This window comes from Paramisgurnus dabryanus, chromosome 16, assembly GCF_030506205.2.
Source record: "Paramisgurnus dabryanus chromosome 16, PD_genome_1.1, whole genome shotgun sequence".
NCBI lineage: Eukaryota > Metazoa > Chordata > Actinopteri > Cypriniformes > Cobitidae > Paramisgurnus > Paramisgurnus dabryanus.
Window position 1 is genome coordinate 20392248 of NC_133352.1, and position 15619 is coordinate 20407866.

At 38.1% G+C, this 15619-nt stretch overlaps 1 protein-coding gene across 6 annotated transcripts in view; it reads right to left on the reverse strand.

Moving 5' to 3' along the window:
• Nucleotides 1-79: 79 nt before the first annotated feature.
• dlg3 (discs, large homolog 3 (Drosophila)) overlaps nt 80-15619 on the reverse strand; it is a 102786-nt gene continuing 87246 nt past the window's right edge. For 4 of the 6 annotated variants that reach the window (XM_073812195.1, XM_065271921.2, XM_073812196.1 and 1 more), the window contains 11 exons: nt 14164-14278; nt 12148-12324; nt 11949-12024; nt 8776-8875; nt 5838-5876; nt 5555-5605; nt 4945-5046; nt 4619-4791; nt 4390-4499; nt 3017-3108; nt 80-2816 (listed from right to left, as the gene is read on the reverse strand). In XM_073812195.1, the coding sequence (XP_073668296.1) occupies nt 2710-2816; nt 3017-3108; nt 4390-4499; nt 4619-4791; nt 4945-5046; nt 5555-5605; nt 5838-5876; nt 8776-8875; nt 11949-12024; nt 12148-12324; nt 14164-14278 (1142 nt within the window). In that variant the 3' untranslated portion in view covers nt 80-2709. Of the gene's footprint in view, nt 2817-3016; nt 3109-4389; nt 4500-4618; nt 4792-4944; nt 5047-5554; nt 5606-5837; nt 5877-8266; nt 8313-8775; nt 8876-11948; nt 12025-12147; nt 12325-14163; nt 14279-15619 lie in introns of all 6 variants that reach the window. The other 2 variants (XM_065271925.2, XM_065271924.2) reach the window with 1 other exon arrangement.

A 15619-nucleotide genomic window follows, 5' to 3' on the forward strand; every position in this document is an offset into this window, starting at 1 on the left:
GACTGTTACATTAACTTTAATAGTATCCCCTGTCTTGAGTTGAATAGTCTGCAGTGCAAAACTAATAAAAATGCATGCATTGAAATCATAACAGAGTCACATCGTTTATTTCCAAACAAATAAACTCTTGTCCAGTCCAAAAAAATCAAAAACAAAACAAAAAATCGTAAGGACTGTGTTCCCTCCCGACCAGGATATAAAATGTTCCTCGTGTCCGGATACGTGTACCACCTGTAATCATGGGGAGGACACTACTGTACAATCAAAGGGCTCATATTTGCAAGCACGTACTGCACAGGTGTGCCATCATCACATCAAAAACTCATAAAATCACTCAAAAAAGACAAACCACACCCCTTCCCTCCCCGTTTCACACCGGCTGCACCTCTGGAGCAGAGACCCTCATTAATACACACAGAGCTGCTGCCATTCACTTCAGTAGAAATATAATACAATGAATTAAAATTCTTTGGGCTTTACAGACACAACCGACAGGTATCGGTGGTGTCAGTCAGCTGATCTCTCGCTTTTCACCATTTAATCTACACTAAATAATTTATGCTCCTGGTTGACTTTAATATCACTCTACGGGTTGCTGTCTGCATGTCTTTTTATATATATTTATATATATATATATATTTATATATTTTTACATTTGTTTTCATCTATACACTCAGACAAGTTCCACAAGATATCACACAAGTAGACAGGCCGTATTGTAGGGAAGCTGATTCCCCGACTTGCTAAAAAAATGTTCCGATAGGCAGCTGAAGAGATTTTTTCTATAGAGAAATACCAACGGTACAGCACATTTGTATGGAAATTAATCTCAAAGTTTACTTACCTGACATTTGTGATTTATAAAACATGTCTGTCCCAGTTGTATCACACATGCATGAAGCACAAGTGAGGGAGGGGGGGATATTTACACTTTACAGCTATCATACCCATTAAAACAGTCTGTAAGCAGTTTATAAATGGCTCTGTTCCCTTCGATTATTCCCTGAACTCTGGTTTTGACACGGGTATGACAGCTGAGATGCTCGGCAGGTGAGCACACCTGCTTAGAAAAAATACCTGCAGGTACAGGAGCTTGACGGGGAAGAGGGTGGGCCCATTTACTTTCGCTGAAATCCAGACTTTTCAAATGGAGGGATCAAAGGAAGTACTGTACTACTGTATCCACACAAGCACCGTCTTTGTTGCGTCCAGATCCTCAGCAGGGCGCTTTGTTCTCTCCCAACTCGACCCAATGTACATAAGGGCCACCGCGGATGTAGTGCTCACAAAGTATTTCAAATAAAAAAAGGACTAAATATTTAGAATACACAAGTATAATATATCAGCATGTCTGGGTGCTCAGAGAAGATGAAACCATCCCGTTGAGTTCATATTCTATCACTCTACTTCACAATATGATTGCTGCCCTTGTCATTAAAAAACATCATCCGTAAGATTCCTGAGCTTGCCAAGCTTGACCCGGCACAAGGCTCAACACAGTGGAGTAAACATCAGCCCGGAAACTAACTAAGAAAAAAGCTGTCGTTACAAAGAACTGTTTTAATCAAACCATCTTTGAGTTCTGGGGAAATTTTAGGCTCCACTAAAGTCATCCAAATACAATAAAGTCGTGATTCTACCCGTTTTAAGGCTGCCCTCCGTTGCAGCTAACAGGACAGTACCATGTTACCGTTCGGTGTATAATCTAGTCATGAAGGGCAGAGGAAGTGCAAGTGGGCTGTCTGCTTTTTAACAACTCCAATGGGGGGATAGGCGGCGGCTTTGGCCGCCAAAAATTGGTCACTTAAAAGACAATTGAAAGAGGTAAGACACTTATGTCTATTGCACTCACAAGTTAGGCCTCCAATAGGATAATTGATAAAAAAACAAAATAGTCTCCGGCGCAGTACTGGTTTAAGTTAAATATTGTTTATTAATCATAAGGCAGTTTGGTGTTCTGCAGAGAGCCCATTTACACCTCTCTACCCCCATCATCTTTAATACAGAGCAGCTAAAAACACAAGAAAGAAGAAACACAAAAACCCAGGTAAGACAGGTTAATGAAATCTAACAGCCCTCCAAGTAGACAACTCTAGTGAAAATGTGTACCGTATTCGTAGTAAAATCTCTCCGTAGGATTTTTATTTTCCATGTGATTTCAGTAATATAAACGCAATATAGACCCATTTCCATTTTGTTCTGCCTCCAACGACGTCACCGTATAAACCGACGGGCAGCCAGCAAGCGGTTTGCGATTACTGACGGTTATCAGCAGTTTTTAAGTTTCTCTCCATCAGCAGGCTTGATCTGTATGTGGTCCTTGTGGAAAACCTTTGCTCAGCATCCTTGAATGTCTTTTACAATGAATCTGAATGAACTCATACAAGGTTTCCACTTCGATGACGAATCACCATTTCCAAAGGTCCGTCCGAAAAGGTGCGCTCGCTTCTCATTTTGAGCAAGTCTGTCCAAAACTCACAAGCGGCGTCCCTTTTTTGTTTTACATGACAAAAAAATTTCTTAGAGGAGTGGCATTTCCCATCTTGAATGGAATTGCTGAGAAACTCATGCAGGGGTGTGCACAGTCACAGTAATGGTGAGAAGACGTTTTCATTTGAAGGTAACGTAACGATGACACTAAAACTTGATCAGTGAGAGGAATGGAAAGGTGTCGGGTGGGATTGGGTGCAGGGTCGGGCGGAGGCGAGTTCAGAGCTTTTCTGCCGACGGGATCCAGATGTAAGGGCCTGACTGCTCCTCTATGATCAGCTTGATTTTATTATAGATCTCATCTAGTGAGTCACCCTGGACTATGGCTGTAGAGAGATAGAGAAAGAGAGCAAAAACAGGTAGTTACGTGCTATACAGTACAGCTCGGTGCTGCTAAACAATAGCAATGGGGCTGGATTATAATATTAACTATAACAGTTTAGGGAAATCATTAATGCTTCACATTTCTATTCATTTTACACAATAGGAAGGCACTCAAGACAGGAAATGGTGAATATAAAGTTACCTGTGAAAAACTCCCCAAACTCTTGTTCAAGCTTCAATGCCTTATCAAAGACTTTACTGGCTTGCTCATACGTCTGTCTCTTATTTAATTCCCTGTTAAACACATAACACAATCAATTATATATTATATATCAGTATGAAGGGACATTTATTTGATTGTTTAGTCATTTATTGACTAAAGTGCTGAAGAAAGCTTAAATTAACCAGGATAAATGTGTCTTAAAGGGATAGTTCGGCCAAAAATGATATTAAACCCATGATTTACTCACCCCCAAGTTGTCCGAGTTGCATATGTCCATCGTTTTTCAGACAATCACATTTTCGGATATTTTAGAAAATGTTTTAGATCTTTCAGTTGATTAAATGTAATGTTACGGGGTCCACCCATAGTCCACGACCTTCAAGTCAAAAAAAAATGCGTCCATCCTTCACAAAAAAAAATCCAAACGGCTCCAGGATGATAAACAAAGGTCTTCTGAGGGTAATCCGTGCGGTGTTGTTGTAGAAATATCCATATTTAAAACTTTATTAACGAAAATAAATACCTTCCGGTAGCGCCGACATCTTAGTCGCGTCCGCATTCAGGATGAGAGCTTACGCAGCGTACGGATGTTTCTCTGCTGCTGCTCTGTGCCCCCGCCCTCCGAATTTGTCATACGTCACTAAGAAAAGTGCGTACACTACGCTAATTCTCTCTCCTGAATACAGCGGAGTCAAGATGTCGGCGCTACCGGAAGGTATTTATTTACGTTTATAAAGTTTCAAATATGGATATTTCTACAACAACATCGCGTGGATTACACTCAGAAGACCTTTGTTTATCATCCTGGAGCCGTTTGGATTTATTTTGTGAAGGATGGATGCACTTTTTTTGGACTTGAAGGTCGTGGACTATGGGTGGACCCCGTAACATTACATTTAATCAACTGAAAGATCTAAAACATTTTCTAAAATATCCGAAAATGTGTTTGTCTGAAAAATGATGGACATATGCAACTCGGACAGCTTGGGGGTGAGTAAATCATGGGTTTCATATCATTTTTGGCCGAACTATCCGGTTAAAGATATAGTCCACCCAAAAATGTAAAATCTGTCATAATTTACTTCACCAAAAAAAAAAAAAAAAAAACTGTTTATGAGCCCCATTCACTTACATTGTATTATTTTTTTCTACTATGGAAGTGAATGGGGCCCATGATCAGTTTGATTACAAACATTCCTCAAATAATCTTCCTTCATGTTCATCAGAACGAAGAAATGTATAAAGGTTTGTAACAATCCCTTTAAAACAATATAACACAACATACCCAATATCAGCATGGCTGTGTTTCGTGCTAATATTCAAACGATCAAGTCTGTAAAGTGTGAACTTACATAAGGGCCTCCACAGATTTTGGCTTGATGAAAATGGCGATCGGATAGAGCTGTGCTTGCTGCAGTCGCTTAATGGCATTCCCTGACACGTCCAGGATACAATGTTTCCCCTACACAAAAAGATCCATCTCTTGTCACACTTTAACCGCACACATTAATTAACATATGGAAAATATCCTTCATTGTATTTATTTACACATCATACTGTAGATTATGAGCGAACACTGACCCTTTCAGCCACTGCCCGAACAGATAGGATACTCGTCCCATACAGATTCTCATTAAACTGGCCGGCCTCGATAAATTTATTGTCCTGAATGTCCTTCTCCATTTGCTCTCTCGAAGCCACAAAATGGTAGTCCTGCCCATCCATCTCATTCTCTCGCCGAGGACGGGTTGTATCTGAGAAATAATGTCCATTACTTTATTATTTTTAAGATGTATTGCCAAACATTAAGATGCAATCATCGTTTCATGTGCTCAGTAAAGAAAAAGCAGTTTTATTATCTGACCATGAGCCAAAGTGGCACATTTGTTGGACGTTTTAAGACTCACGTGGAACGCAGGATCCAAACTTATGGGGAAACTCTGAGATCAAGTCATCATTTACTCGGTCTTTCATCGGACCCAAGATAATCACAGGCCTTGTGTAATGAACTGAAACGACAGCAAATCAAAAATCAGTCCTGAGAATTATGTGTGTTGATTCTGTGTACAGACCATTCCTTTAATAGTTTTATAATGGTTTCACAGACAAGGCTTAGCTAAAGCCAGGACTAGGTCTTTGTTAAATAAAGATGTTTAAGCATCTGTGCTATTTTTGGGTGTGTCCTTTTAAATGCAAATGAGCTGATCGCTGTACTAAATGGCAGTGCCATGGTTGGATAGTGCAGATTAAGAGGCGGTATTATCCCCTTCTGACATCACAAGTGGAGCCAAATTTCAATGACCAATTTTTTAACATGCTTGCAGAGAATGGTTTACCAAAACTAAGTTACTGGGTTGATCTTTTTCACATTTTCTATGTTTATAAAAGCACTGGGGACCCAATTATAACACTTAAACATGGAACATTTTCATGATATGTCCTTAAAGTTCAATTTAAAATCAGGAAAATTATAAGATGCTACAAGTATTTCTCATATCAGTTTGTATAAATACTTACTCTCCTGTCGGATTACTGGCTCATATGACAGAATTGTGTCTTCCTGACCCTCTGCATCGTGAGAAATGACAAAATTATTCATATGAAAAAATCAATTTATCAACATTCAGAACAATCTGATCTGATATATATAAAACTCTTTGCACTTTAAAGAATAAAGATTACTGCTTATAACTGATAAAAAAACCTGAATGCATTTAATGCAGACAGTTAAGCGATGCCTATGATATGCATGTGGTTAAAGTCAAGAAGCAAAAGCTAATGGATGTTAAAAGCCACTTACTAGAGCTGCTTTCACTGTCACTGTTAGATGTCAAACACTCTGTTGGTAAAGAATAAAGGAGGTTTAAATATATTGCAATGAAAACTTTATTTAAATTTAAATTAATAGCATATCCTGCATTGCTCAGAATAAAATGACATGTCTTCCTGCATCATTACAGTCCACCAAAAACAGAACATGACAGAGTGAGGAGAGCCAGAAATTTTGGGGCACTTAAATGGCTGCCGTTTCCTTTCAGGGAAATGGTAGGATGAGGCAGCAATAGGAAATGAAGTATTTCCTTTTTTTCTAGGACCAAAGTGATCTTAAATTCTCTGCTGAGTGTTTCCTATGACCTTGCCAATGTTCGGTTTATCAGACTGTGATACTGCTTCGCATGCCAAAGTAAACAATTCGGTGTCGTGTTCCTTACAGGAATCAAATAGCAAACCTTATCCCCTAGATACAATGAATACATGATATAGCTGGTATAGTTAAAGATTAAACACACAGTCAATATCAGTCAGCTTTAAATACACTGTAAAGGGTCTGTCATGCATTTATGCGTGTAATAGGACAATCACATCTGTGGTTTAGAAAGGTTCTTTTGTAAATGATTCATGTCAGAGGTTTTCACTTTTATTTGCGCACCGACATTTTCTTGCCTTTTCAATATTACAATAATCTTTAGCTTGCCTTAATCTTCTATGAAGCTCAAGATTACACAGCTATTTTTGTAACTATGTACCCAAACACAAATAATAATAATAATAATAATAATAATAATAATAATAATAATAATAATAATAATAATAATAGGGGATTTTTAGCCCATTCTTATTGATTATCAGAGTATTATAAATTATTTTTTAAATATTGATTTTACAAAACATAAAAGTTTACATTTGCAAAATTGCCAATATTTTGTCGTAATTATTAGAGATACAACAACATTAAAATTTCCACCGATACCCTATTCTTCAAACTGATATCTGACGATAACAATCAGGGTTCCCACACCTTAGTTAACCTTAAATTCAAGGACCTTTCAAGGACTTTCCAGGTCCAATACCCTCAAATTCAGGACTAAATGTGGGGACACATTTCAAGTGAGAGCAAGGTTACATCGTGTTAACTTTTAAGATACATTGTTACAGTTCCCTTTCGAGGGGTAAGTGTGTCTGAATGTGTATATCAAATTCAACCAATGGTGAGGCTTAACGACAAAGACAGGGTGACGCGGGAGCTAGGAAGTAAATTGCTATCTGAAATATTGCCAAAGACGGCATTACAGGGACACAGGAAGTATGGCATGGGAGACGCAGCGTCTCATTCCAGATTACATACGTAACCCGAGACGTTTTCATGTGTCAAACACAACTATGCAAAAAAGCATTTTGGTATGAATTAGGGCTGTCAAAAGATTAATCGTGATTAATCACATCTAAAATAAAAGTTTGTGTTTACATAACATATGTGTGTGTAGTGTGTATAATTAATATTTATATATAAAAACACACACAGTCATGTATATATTTAAGAAAAATTGGTTATATTTATATATAAAATATTTATATTTCTATATAATATAAATTATATAAATGTTTATACAGTATATAAATGCAAATATTTCTTAAATATACACATGAATGTGTGTGTATTTATATATACATAATAATTATACACATTACACACACATATGTTATGTAAACACAAACTTTTATTTTAGATGTGATTAATCACGATTAATCTTTTGACAGCCCTAGTATGAATCAACATTCGCATACAGGAGATATAAGCATTTAAAGCGAACAGTTTAGCACGTGTGCTTAAAAAGTCTAGAATTTTTATGATATCATCCTACACTACACAGGGAATAATATGGATTTTTTGCCGAAAACTTCTTGCATAAAATAGATTCAAGCACTTTCAATGAACTTCCCAGGGCCTTTAATTTTTTTCCTCCAGATTCACAAACTTTCAAGGATTTCAAGGACACGTGGGAACCCTGAACAATAGTTTGGTGTTTATATTAACTTGCATTAACTACATTCTAAAGATAAAGTTCCCATTCATATAATGACAATTAATATTGAACATTAAATTAGTGATGTTTCTTTACATTTTCTAGAAACAGATTCAAATCATTGCATAATCCTGTTTGATTAACAAGATATATCGGCCATGACTATCGTTTGTTAGCGTGAAAATTGCTTTTATCGACTCATACAGAGTTGAACGAAGGTAAGATTTAGTGAACACTCAGCTATGAATTTGGTCATTTGTCCGGATAATCTCAAACATTTTTACCGTTGAGCCTTTCTACAGGTATGTATAAACATGTGGTCAGTTCAGTTGTAGGATAGAGAGAAGATTCAGTGACAGAGAGAAAATAAAATGTGTGTGTGGCTCAAGGAAAAGCTGCTTGAAAAGAGGAACCACACACTTACTCAAACCCTTTGATCCATAAAAGTCATCGCTTAACCCTGGGAAGTCCTGAGCGTCCCGACAGGTGAAAGCAAGAACGAAGAAGAGAGCAGAAAGAAGAAGAGAGGTTAGTGAGAGGCTGGGAGAGGTGTAGCGCTCTCGAGGGATGGAGCTATACTAACACCACTTTGCTGTACGCTGACACATAATTAATTTTGTATAATCCTATTGTTTGTTTTTTTGTGACTGTGGAAATGTTAGCATTATTACAATTAGAAGCACGTTACCGTTACACCATATCAACGTGAATTCACATGTTGGTTTAAGAACAGCATTTAAGTGTTAGCGCAGCCTCCCATCTGCGACAAGTGCACAAACAAGGCTCCTCTCATAGCAAGAACAAAGACCAGAGAGGCTCTGATTGGCTCAGAAATACCATGAGCCAATCAGAAGCCACCTCTGTGGTGAGTGACAGTGACAGGATGAAGCATGAAGGACAGCGTCAGAGCCCTTGTCACACGTTCATACTCACGTTCGGTCTCCCCCAACTCTTGCACTATATTCTCCTTGCTCTTGTAAAACGGGAACTTGCGAGAAAGGTTGAAGCTTTTTTTGCGCTTCACTTTAACTGGCTGCATGGAGATGATCCGAGAATGGGGGGATGATGTTGAGGAATGAAATAAAACAAACAAAAAAAACAGAATGGATTTCAATGTAATTCATGGCACGCATGCAAAAATAAAACCATAAAACAAGACAACATGTGCGTGCACAAACACATGATTGGGATTGCGAATGTAAATATGTAACTCAAACACAAGCTACATTCAGAAAACACTTTCAGTTTAGTTTGATAAACATTTTACTGTGACTGTGTAAGGAAATGCCCAACTCAAGGAATGATGGATTTGAGTCATACTGATTACACAAACTGCAGCAGAAAGTCATGGATGTTTAAAGTAAAACAAAAACCTAAAGGTGAAGTATGTTTTAGTTACTGTCAACAAACTTTTGTATTTCAGTTCATAAGTAATTCATTCACAAGTTTTCAGAATCATTTAACACTGTGGCAATTTCTAAACATTGCAATGTTTTTTAAGCATCCCAACCAGCCCATCACAGCAACACTGGCTCAACACATGGTGTGGTTTTGGGGTGAGACTGACCAATCTGACCAATGGTGAGTATTCAGGTGTGATGACACTAGTAGCTTAGAAATTACACACTTCACCTTTAATATGGTTAGTTCTTGCAAAATGAAAACTCGGTCATCATTTACCCACCCTTTTGTCACTATAAATATGTAGGATTTCTTCCATGGAACATAGAAAGTAAATTTGCCTTGTGCTGTAGTCTTATATGGATATACATGCCCAGAGTATAGTCTTAGTATGTTTTTTGTGTGTACGCAAACGTTGCACGGTCAACCTTGCAAAGTATAGTTTATATGACTCCTACGTGTACAAAGTCTTCGACGCATGTGCATTAGGACAAAATGCAATGTATCTCCTGGGCTACATAGTAGGGGTGTGCGGGGCACAAACTAACGCAGGGTTAATTGTAACACAGACCATTTACATTATTGCACAGGGTTGAACAACTTGTTTTCCAGTTTTGTTTTCACGCTGCCAAAAGACAGTCTCTCGCAAATTTATGGAAAGGTATTAATGTTTTTATTGATGAACAAGTGTTGGTGGCATGCAAGTACATTTTTCATCATATATTTTTTTTTTCGGTTTCTGAGTTGGTTGTGTAAGATACGAAAACCAATGTTATGTCATCTTAATCAGTGTCTTGTTGACTAAAACATTGCATCATTTTAAAATATGTCTGCAGCAACTCTTAGCAACTTTTTTGGTAGGCTTGAAATATTTTCAACCTCAGCACTAACGATTACGAAACAGCTAACATAATTAGCATAATTCTTGCCGTTGTTTTAAATAGGCTACACACTAATGATTGCTGGCTGCCAACAAAATAAATGTGCCTGTCTTACCAATAATTGTGTCAAATTTTATTTTTGTTCATATCTTTAATATTGATTGTATAAGTTCACGTCAAAGATTAAAATCATAATAAAATGAATGGCTAAAATCAGACTTTGATTTTTATCTTCTCCCTATTTGATTTTGAGACTTTCGTATGGTTTTTGCAGACTGGGTCACATATAAAAATTATTTTTGTCATAATTGTGCTGCTTTTTCTCACATATTTAGACATTTGTATCCATTTATTTGAACTATAGTTAGAAAAGGGCTGGATGAATGAATACAGTGTTGATACCCGTCTATTATAGACAGATTTATAAACAATATCCACTTCAAGTATATTGACAACATAGTATTGAAATATTTTCCTGCAAACTTAATTTTTATCAAGTGTTACAACTAACCCCCTGCCTGTTACAATTAACCCCACCTATGGGGTAAGTTGTAACGTTTGCACTTCTGTCACATTAATTGTCCAAGAATGGTAAGTAATAGAAACAAACTGCAAATGTTCATTTGTAGCAGAGATGTGTGTGTTGCTTGTGTAAAAATATAATTAAATCAAACTCAAATATTTTTTAAATGATTGAGCTAAAACCAAAAAGCGTTAGGTTGTGCCCCGCTCTCCCCTACATTCTCCTGTATGTGCATGTGCAACCTACACATACAACGTACGCAGGGTTCCAAAAATCTGGTATGCGCACACGCACACTTTTCTGTATGTAAAAAACTGACTATTACATTACAGATGCCGAACACTTTTTATAATAACGTGTATCATAGCTGTGATGTACCAGCTTGAACATGAGAGAAATGAAAATAAAATTACTTCTCAAATACCTTTCTGTCATTTTGGTGGATTAACAGCTTTAACATAGAAAAGCACAACAAAAATATTCTTCCTCATTTTTTGTAGTCACATAAGGAATGACAACAGGGCGAGTAAATGATAACAGAATTATCATCATGGATAAACTATTTCTTTTATGGCACAATAAAAATAGCAAGCATTTATACCAGAGGTGGGCAAACATATTGATTCAAGATTCAAGTTTTTACTGAATACACACACATACTATGGATTTATTTACTCCAAATTGACACCAACTTGGGGTTCCTTCTACCCTGTTTATATAAAAACACCTTAAATACTGCTTATTTACCATTGTCCATGTCACTGGACATACTGTACATACAAATATCAAAGCAGTGGTGGTATTTTGTGGTTCAAATACAGGTTTAAAAACGGCAATACTTTCTTAAAATAGTAAGACATATCACGTTCTGTCTGATACTGGTGTAAAAATATTTTGCTGCATTTTCACTAATTCATGTCAAAGCAGCAGTTAACTGAATACACTACATTGCAGACTCGTGCCTTTTATTAGATTTTGTTTGCATTCCAACAAGTCATTTAGGAGCAAAATCCTAACTCAAATATATTTAATACAATAAAAAACTGCCTGGCATGCCAAATGAAGGTTTGCCCCCCCTGATCTATAATCCAGTGATTCTCAATCATGACTCTATTTTTTGCAGGGTCCTGAAAGTCCAGTATTGAGAAGCACACCTGATTTTGAGGCACAGTGGGTGTGTATTTGCTTTTGAATGTGTGTTTCTGTGAGAAATGAGATGCTCAGTAATCGGAGCCAGTGAGAATCACAAATTCCCACACAAGTGGGGCAGCTCCCACGAGCCTCTCACAGGTCTCACTTACCCTGTTAGATTCAATCATGCCCGTCCTCGCGTGGAACTTGACTGTTTTTAATCGTGCACGCTCTTTCTTCTCCACCCTGTGGATCGAAACGTTTACAACGTTTAGTAGGAGTCACACAGGCTTTGAATGGTAATGAACACATCCTTTGACCTAGGGCGAAATGTTATGATTGCGTTCTGGCTTGTTGGCAGTACTGTACCTTTTCTTGCTTGGTATGACCCCAATTTGTTCACTCTCCCCGTGGGGTGTAACCAGCCGTGCCTGCCACCACTCGTCATCAGAGGCGTTGATGACATGCAGGATGTCCCCATAGGAGAAACTGAGACCCTGGCTGGGCAGGCAACTGTCCCGGGTCCTGTCGTAGTCAAAGAGAGCCCTGAGAAAGCCAAACAAAACAATCAGTATATCAACAGTCTCTTAAAAGAGTGTTTGCATTGGAAGGCATTTGTTGTATTTGTTTAAAGGGTGGGTGTGGGATATACATACAGGAACAACAGAACATAAGTGAACATGTGCACAGTAGTGGTATGCAGAGGTGTACTTAAGTATTTTTACTTTCTACATAAAAATATTAATATTTTATCAGTGTTTTTCTATGGAAAACATACATTCCAAAGTATATTATCATAATTTTTACTCCACTACCCTTCATAATTTCAAGTTTTTTGGCTTACATTTAATATTTAAGTACATTAAACATCTAGGTTTTTTTTACTTTTACTTAAGTAAAAATGTATTTTTGTTACTCAAGAAAAGTAAAAGTACACAATTTTTGTGTAATTAGGTATTAAATCAATTTTAATATGCAATATAAAAGAAATACACAGTATGATTCTATGCTTTAGAATGTAGTGAACATTTTTCAGTCAAGTAAAGTACATTTTTCCTAAGACAAACAATCTGATAAAGCACAGATGCTTGGAAAATTTACTTAAAATACTCAACTAGTGTCCGCCTCTGGTGGTATGATCACAAAAAGTCATTTTATGTACACAAAATATATACACTGCAGCAGTTGTACTAGCAATGCATAACTGTTAAGCTCCAACCCTCCTATACTTAGCACATATTTACTACCATTTTATTGTTTCTAGATCTTTCCCACATCTCTGCTTCCTCCAGAGTCGGCCTGTGGTTAAGCACCTTGCTCAAGGGCAAAAAGGTGAGAGAGGATCCCAATCATTTTTCTTCAGGAAACCAGATGGTAGATGACGGTGAGTACACAAACACAGGCAGGCATTGTGTCCGGGGGAAAATGGGTTTACCTGTCAGACAGGTCCCATGAAAGGCAGAAAAACCAGTAGAGCAAGTCCTCCTGTTTTCTACATACCTCCCTTTCGAAACACAACGATTACAAGCCCACCGAGACAAATACTTTGAATTGATGGCAAAGAAGATAATTTTAGAGAAAGAGGACAACCACAGGCCACAACACAGCGCTGTGTATGGGGGAGAGAAGCATTGGCCACTGTGACACTACTCCTTTATCACATCAGTGTATTCACAGCAATGTGAAACAGCCTTAAGATCTCACATTAACAAACATGCTAAGCTGACTCATGAGGCTAAGCGGCTGAACTATTATCAACAGCTTCCTTTCGATGCAGATATAGACCCTACTGATCAACACTATTGTTCAAGTTATGGATCCAGACATAAAAAGCAAATTATGGCCCGGTTTAAACCAAGTCCCAGACTAAAATGCGTGTTTGGGTGTCTTAAAAAAAAACAATGAACACTTACATATCTTACAATACATCAGTACCACGGTTTGGCCTTAAGGTCTGTGAAACAAGATCTTTAAGTTGTCCTCTATTGCACACTACTGATTGACAGGAATGAAGCAGTCTCCGAAAAAATCTAGGCTGCATCAGAAAGCTATAAAACGCTGCCTTCCGAGGCCACATTCCAAGGCAGGAAGACATCAAGACATGTATCCAATGTTTGTTTTACTTCCTGTCTCCTGAGATACCTCTATCTGATTGATTTTAGGAGGAAGCGTAGATGTATCCGTCGTTGCCTTCCATGTCCCACAATGCTATGCTATGCTAAAATCTATACTGTATGCATATCATGTGTTTCATGTTGTGTGGCATAACATTGAAAGTTATGGGTAATCCATGTTAACTATTACTGTGAAAGACACATAACCCAGATAAATGCAATTTAATGCATGGCTGTGAATGGCAAATGAACACGAGAACGATGAGGATACCTGACATAGAGGGAACGTTTTTCACTGGTGCGGAGGGAGCCCGAGCCAGAGCTCATGCTGCTGTTCATCATCTGCTCCCTCAAGTCGTGGATCTTGGACTCGAAGCGACTGTATTCTGTAAAGAGAAGAGGCACAGGGTCTATCAGGAAGACTTATATTTACAGCCATCATTCCAGGCTCTTGTCCAGTTCTTATAAGCGGAGGTGCAGAGCGAACAGGGCAGCCCAGCAGCTTATTGCGAACTGATTAATGACCTGGGGAACAGATGGATATTAATCATGTATCTGCATGAGCTATGCACTAATATCTCCTGCCAGATAATTAATTATGCATATTAATTAAGTAGAACATGCACTATTCAGTATAATGGAATGAAAACCTCCAACAAATGTCGAACTGTAATCATTTTTCATATTGAACAAGGCGTTTGTTTTAGGAGCAGCACTGAAACATGATGGCTGCTTGTTCAAGCGGACTCTTAATTAAATGCGCAAAACCTCTGCTGCGCTGTGGTTGAGCAACTCGCAAGCTTAGCAAGCGATTCATACAAACACAAAAACAGTGAACCGCATGGACAAACCTGTAGTACAGAAAGTCAAGGCAACAGTACTTGGTACCTGGTATAGAGTGGTGCAAGGATGATGTATTTTTGTAGGCAAACCCGGAAGTTAGCAGGACACTGGTTCCCATAGACTTAAATAAGCTGTGTTTAACAAAAGTTTACATGCTTTGTCTAACAAGTTATGGTGCTTTTCCATTGCATAGTACCCTACGGTTTGGGTCGGGTCAGCCTACTTTTGGAAGCTTTTCAACTGGGGGCAGTATGTAGTACCCAATACTTTTTTAGTACCACCTCGGGCGGGGTTCCAAGCGACCCGAGCTGATACCAAAACATGATGTGAAAACACTGTAGATCACTGATTGGTCCGAGAGAATCGTCACTACCAACGTCATCACTATAATGTAAAAGATTAGCTTCACCCTCATGCTAGCTTGCGCTGTCTCGTGTAAACCTGTTGTCATCTGTGCTTTCCTATCAGTTCCCAAACTCCCTTTCAGCGATGAAAAACATCCAAAGGTTGTGAATCAGGAACACCGTACCAATTTTTCCAGACTTTCAGTTTGTGGCGGCACATTCACAACACGCACGTTGGCATATATTCTTAAATGCAACTTAATTGAGGCTCAGCGGAGCGCATTGACTGACACCCCCGGTGTTTGTACAGAAACTATCAAGTGAGACAGAGGTTGAGATAAACGCGATGTGCAAACATCTATTTGTGGTGGTCAATTTTAATTTTGTGGCGGACTGAGAAATAAATGAATGTATGGGAATGTACAACGACGCTCTCACTTGTATGATAGCAGTAGGCAGCACAAATATATCGACATGCCTATAATCCCTCCCACTCCGAAGTGTTACTAAACTCGATGGAATAGCTAACCAAGCCAATGT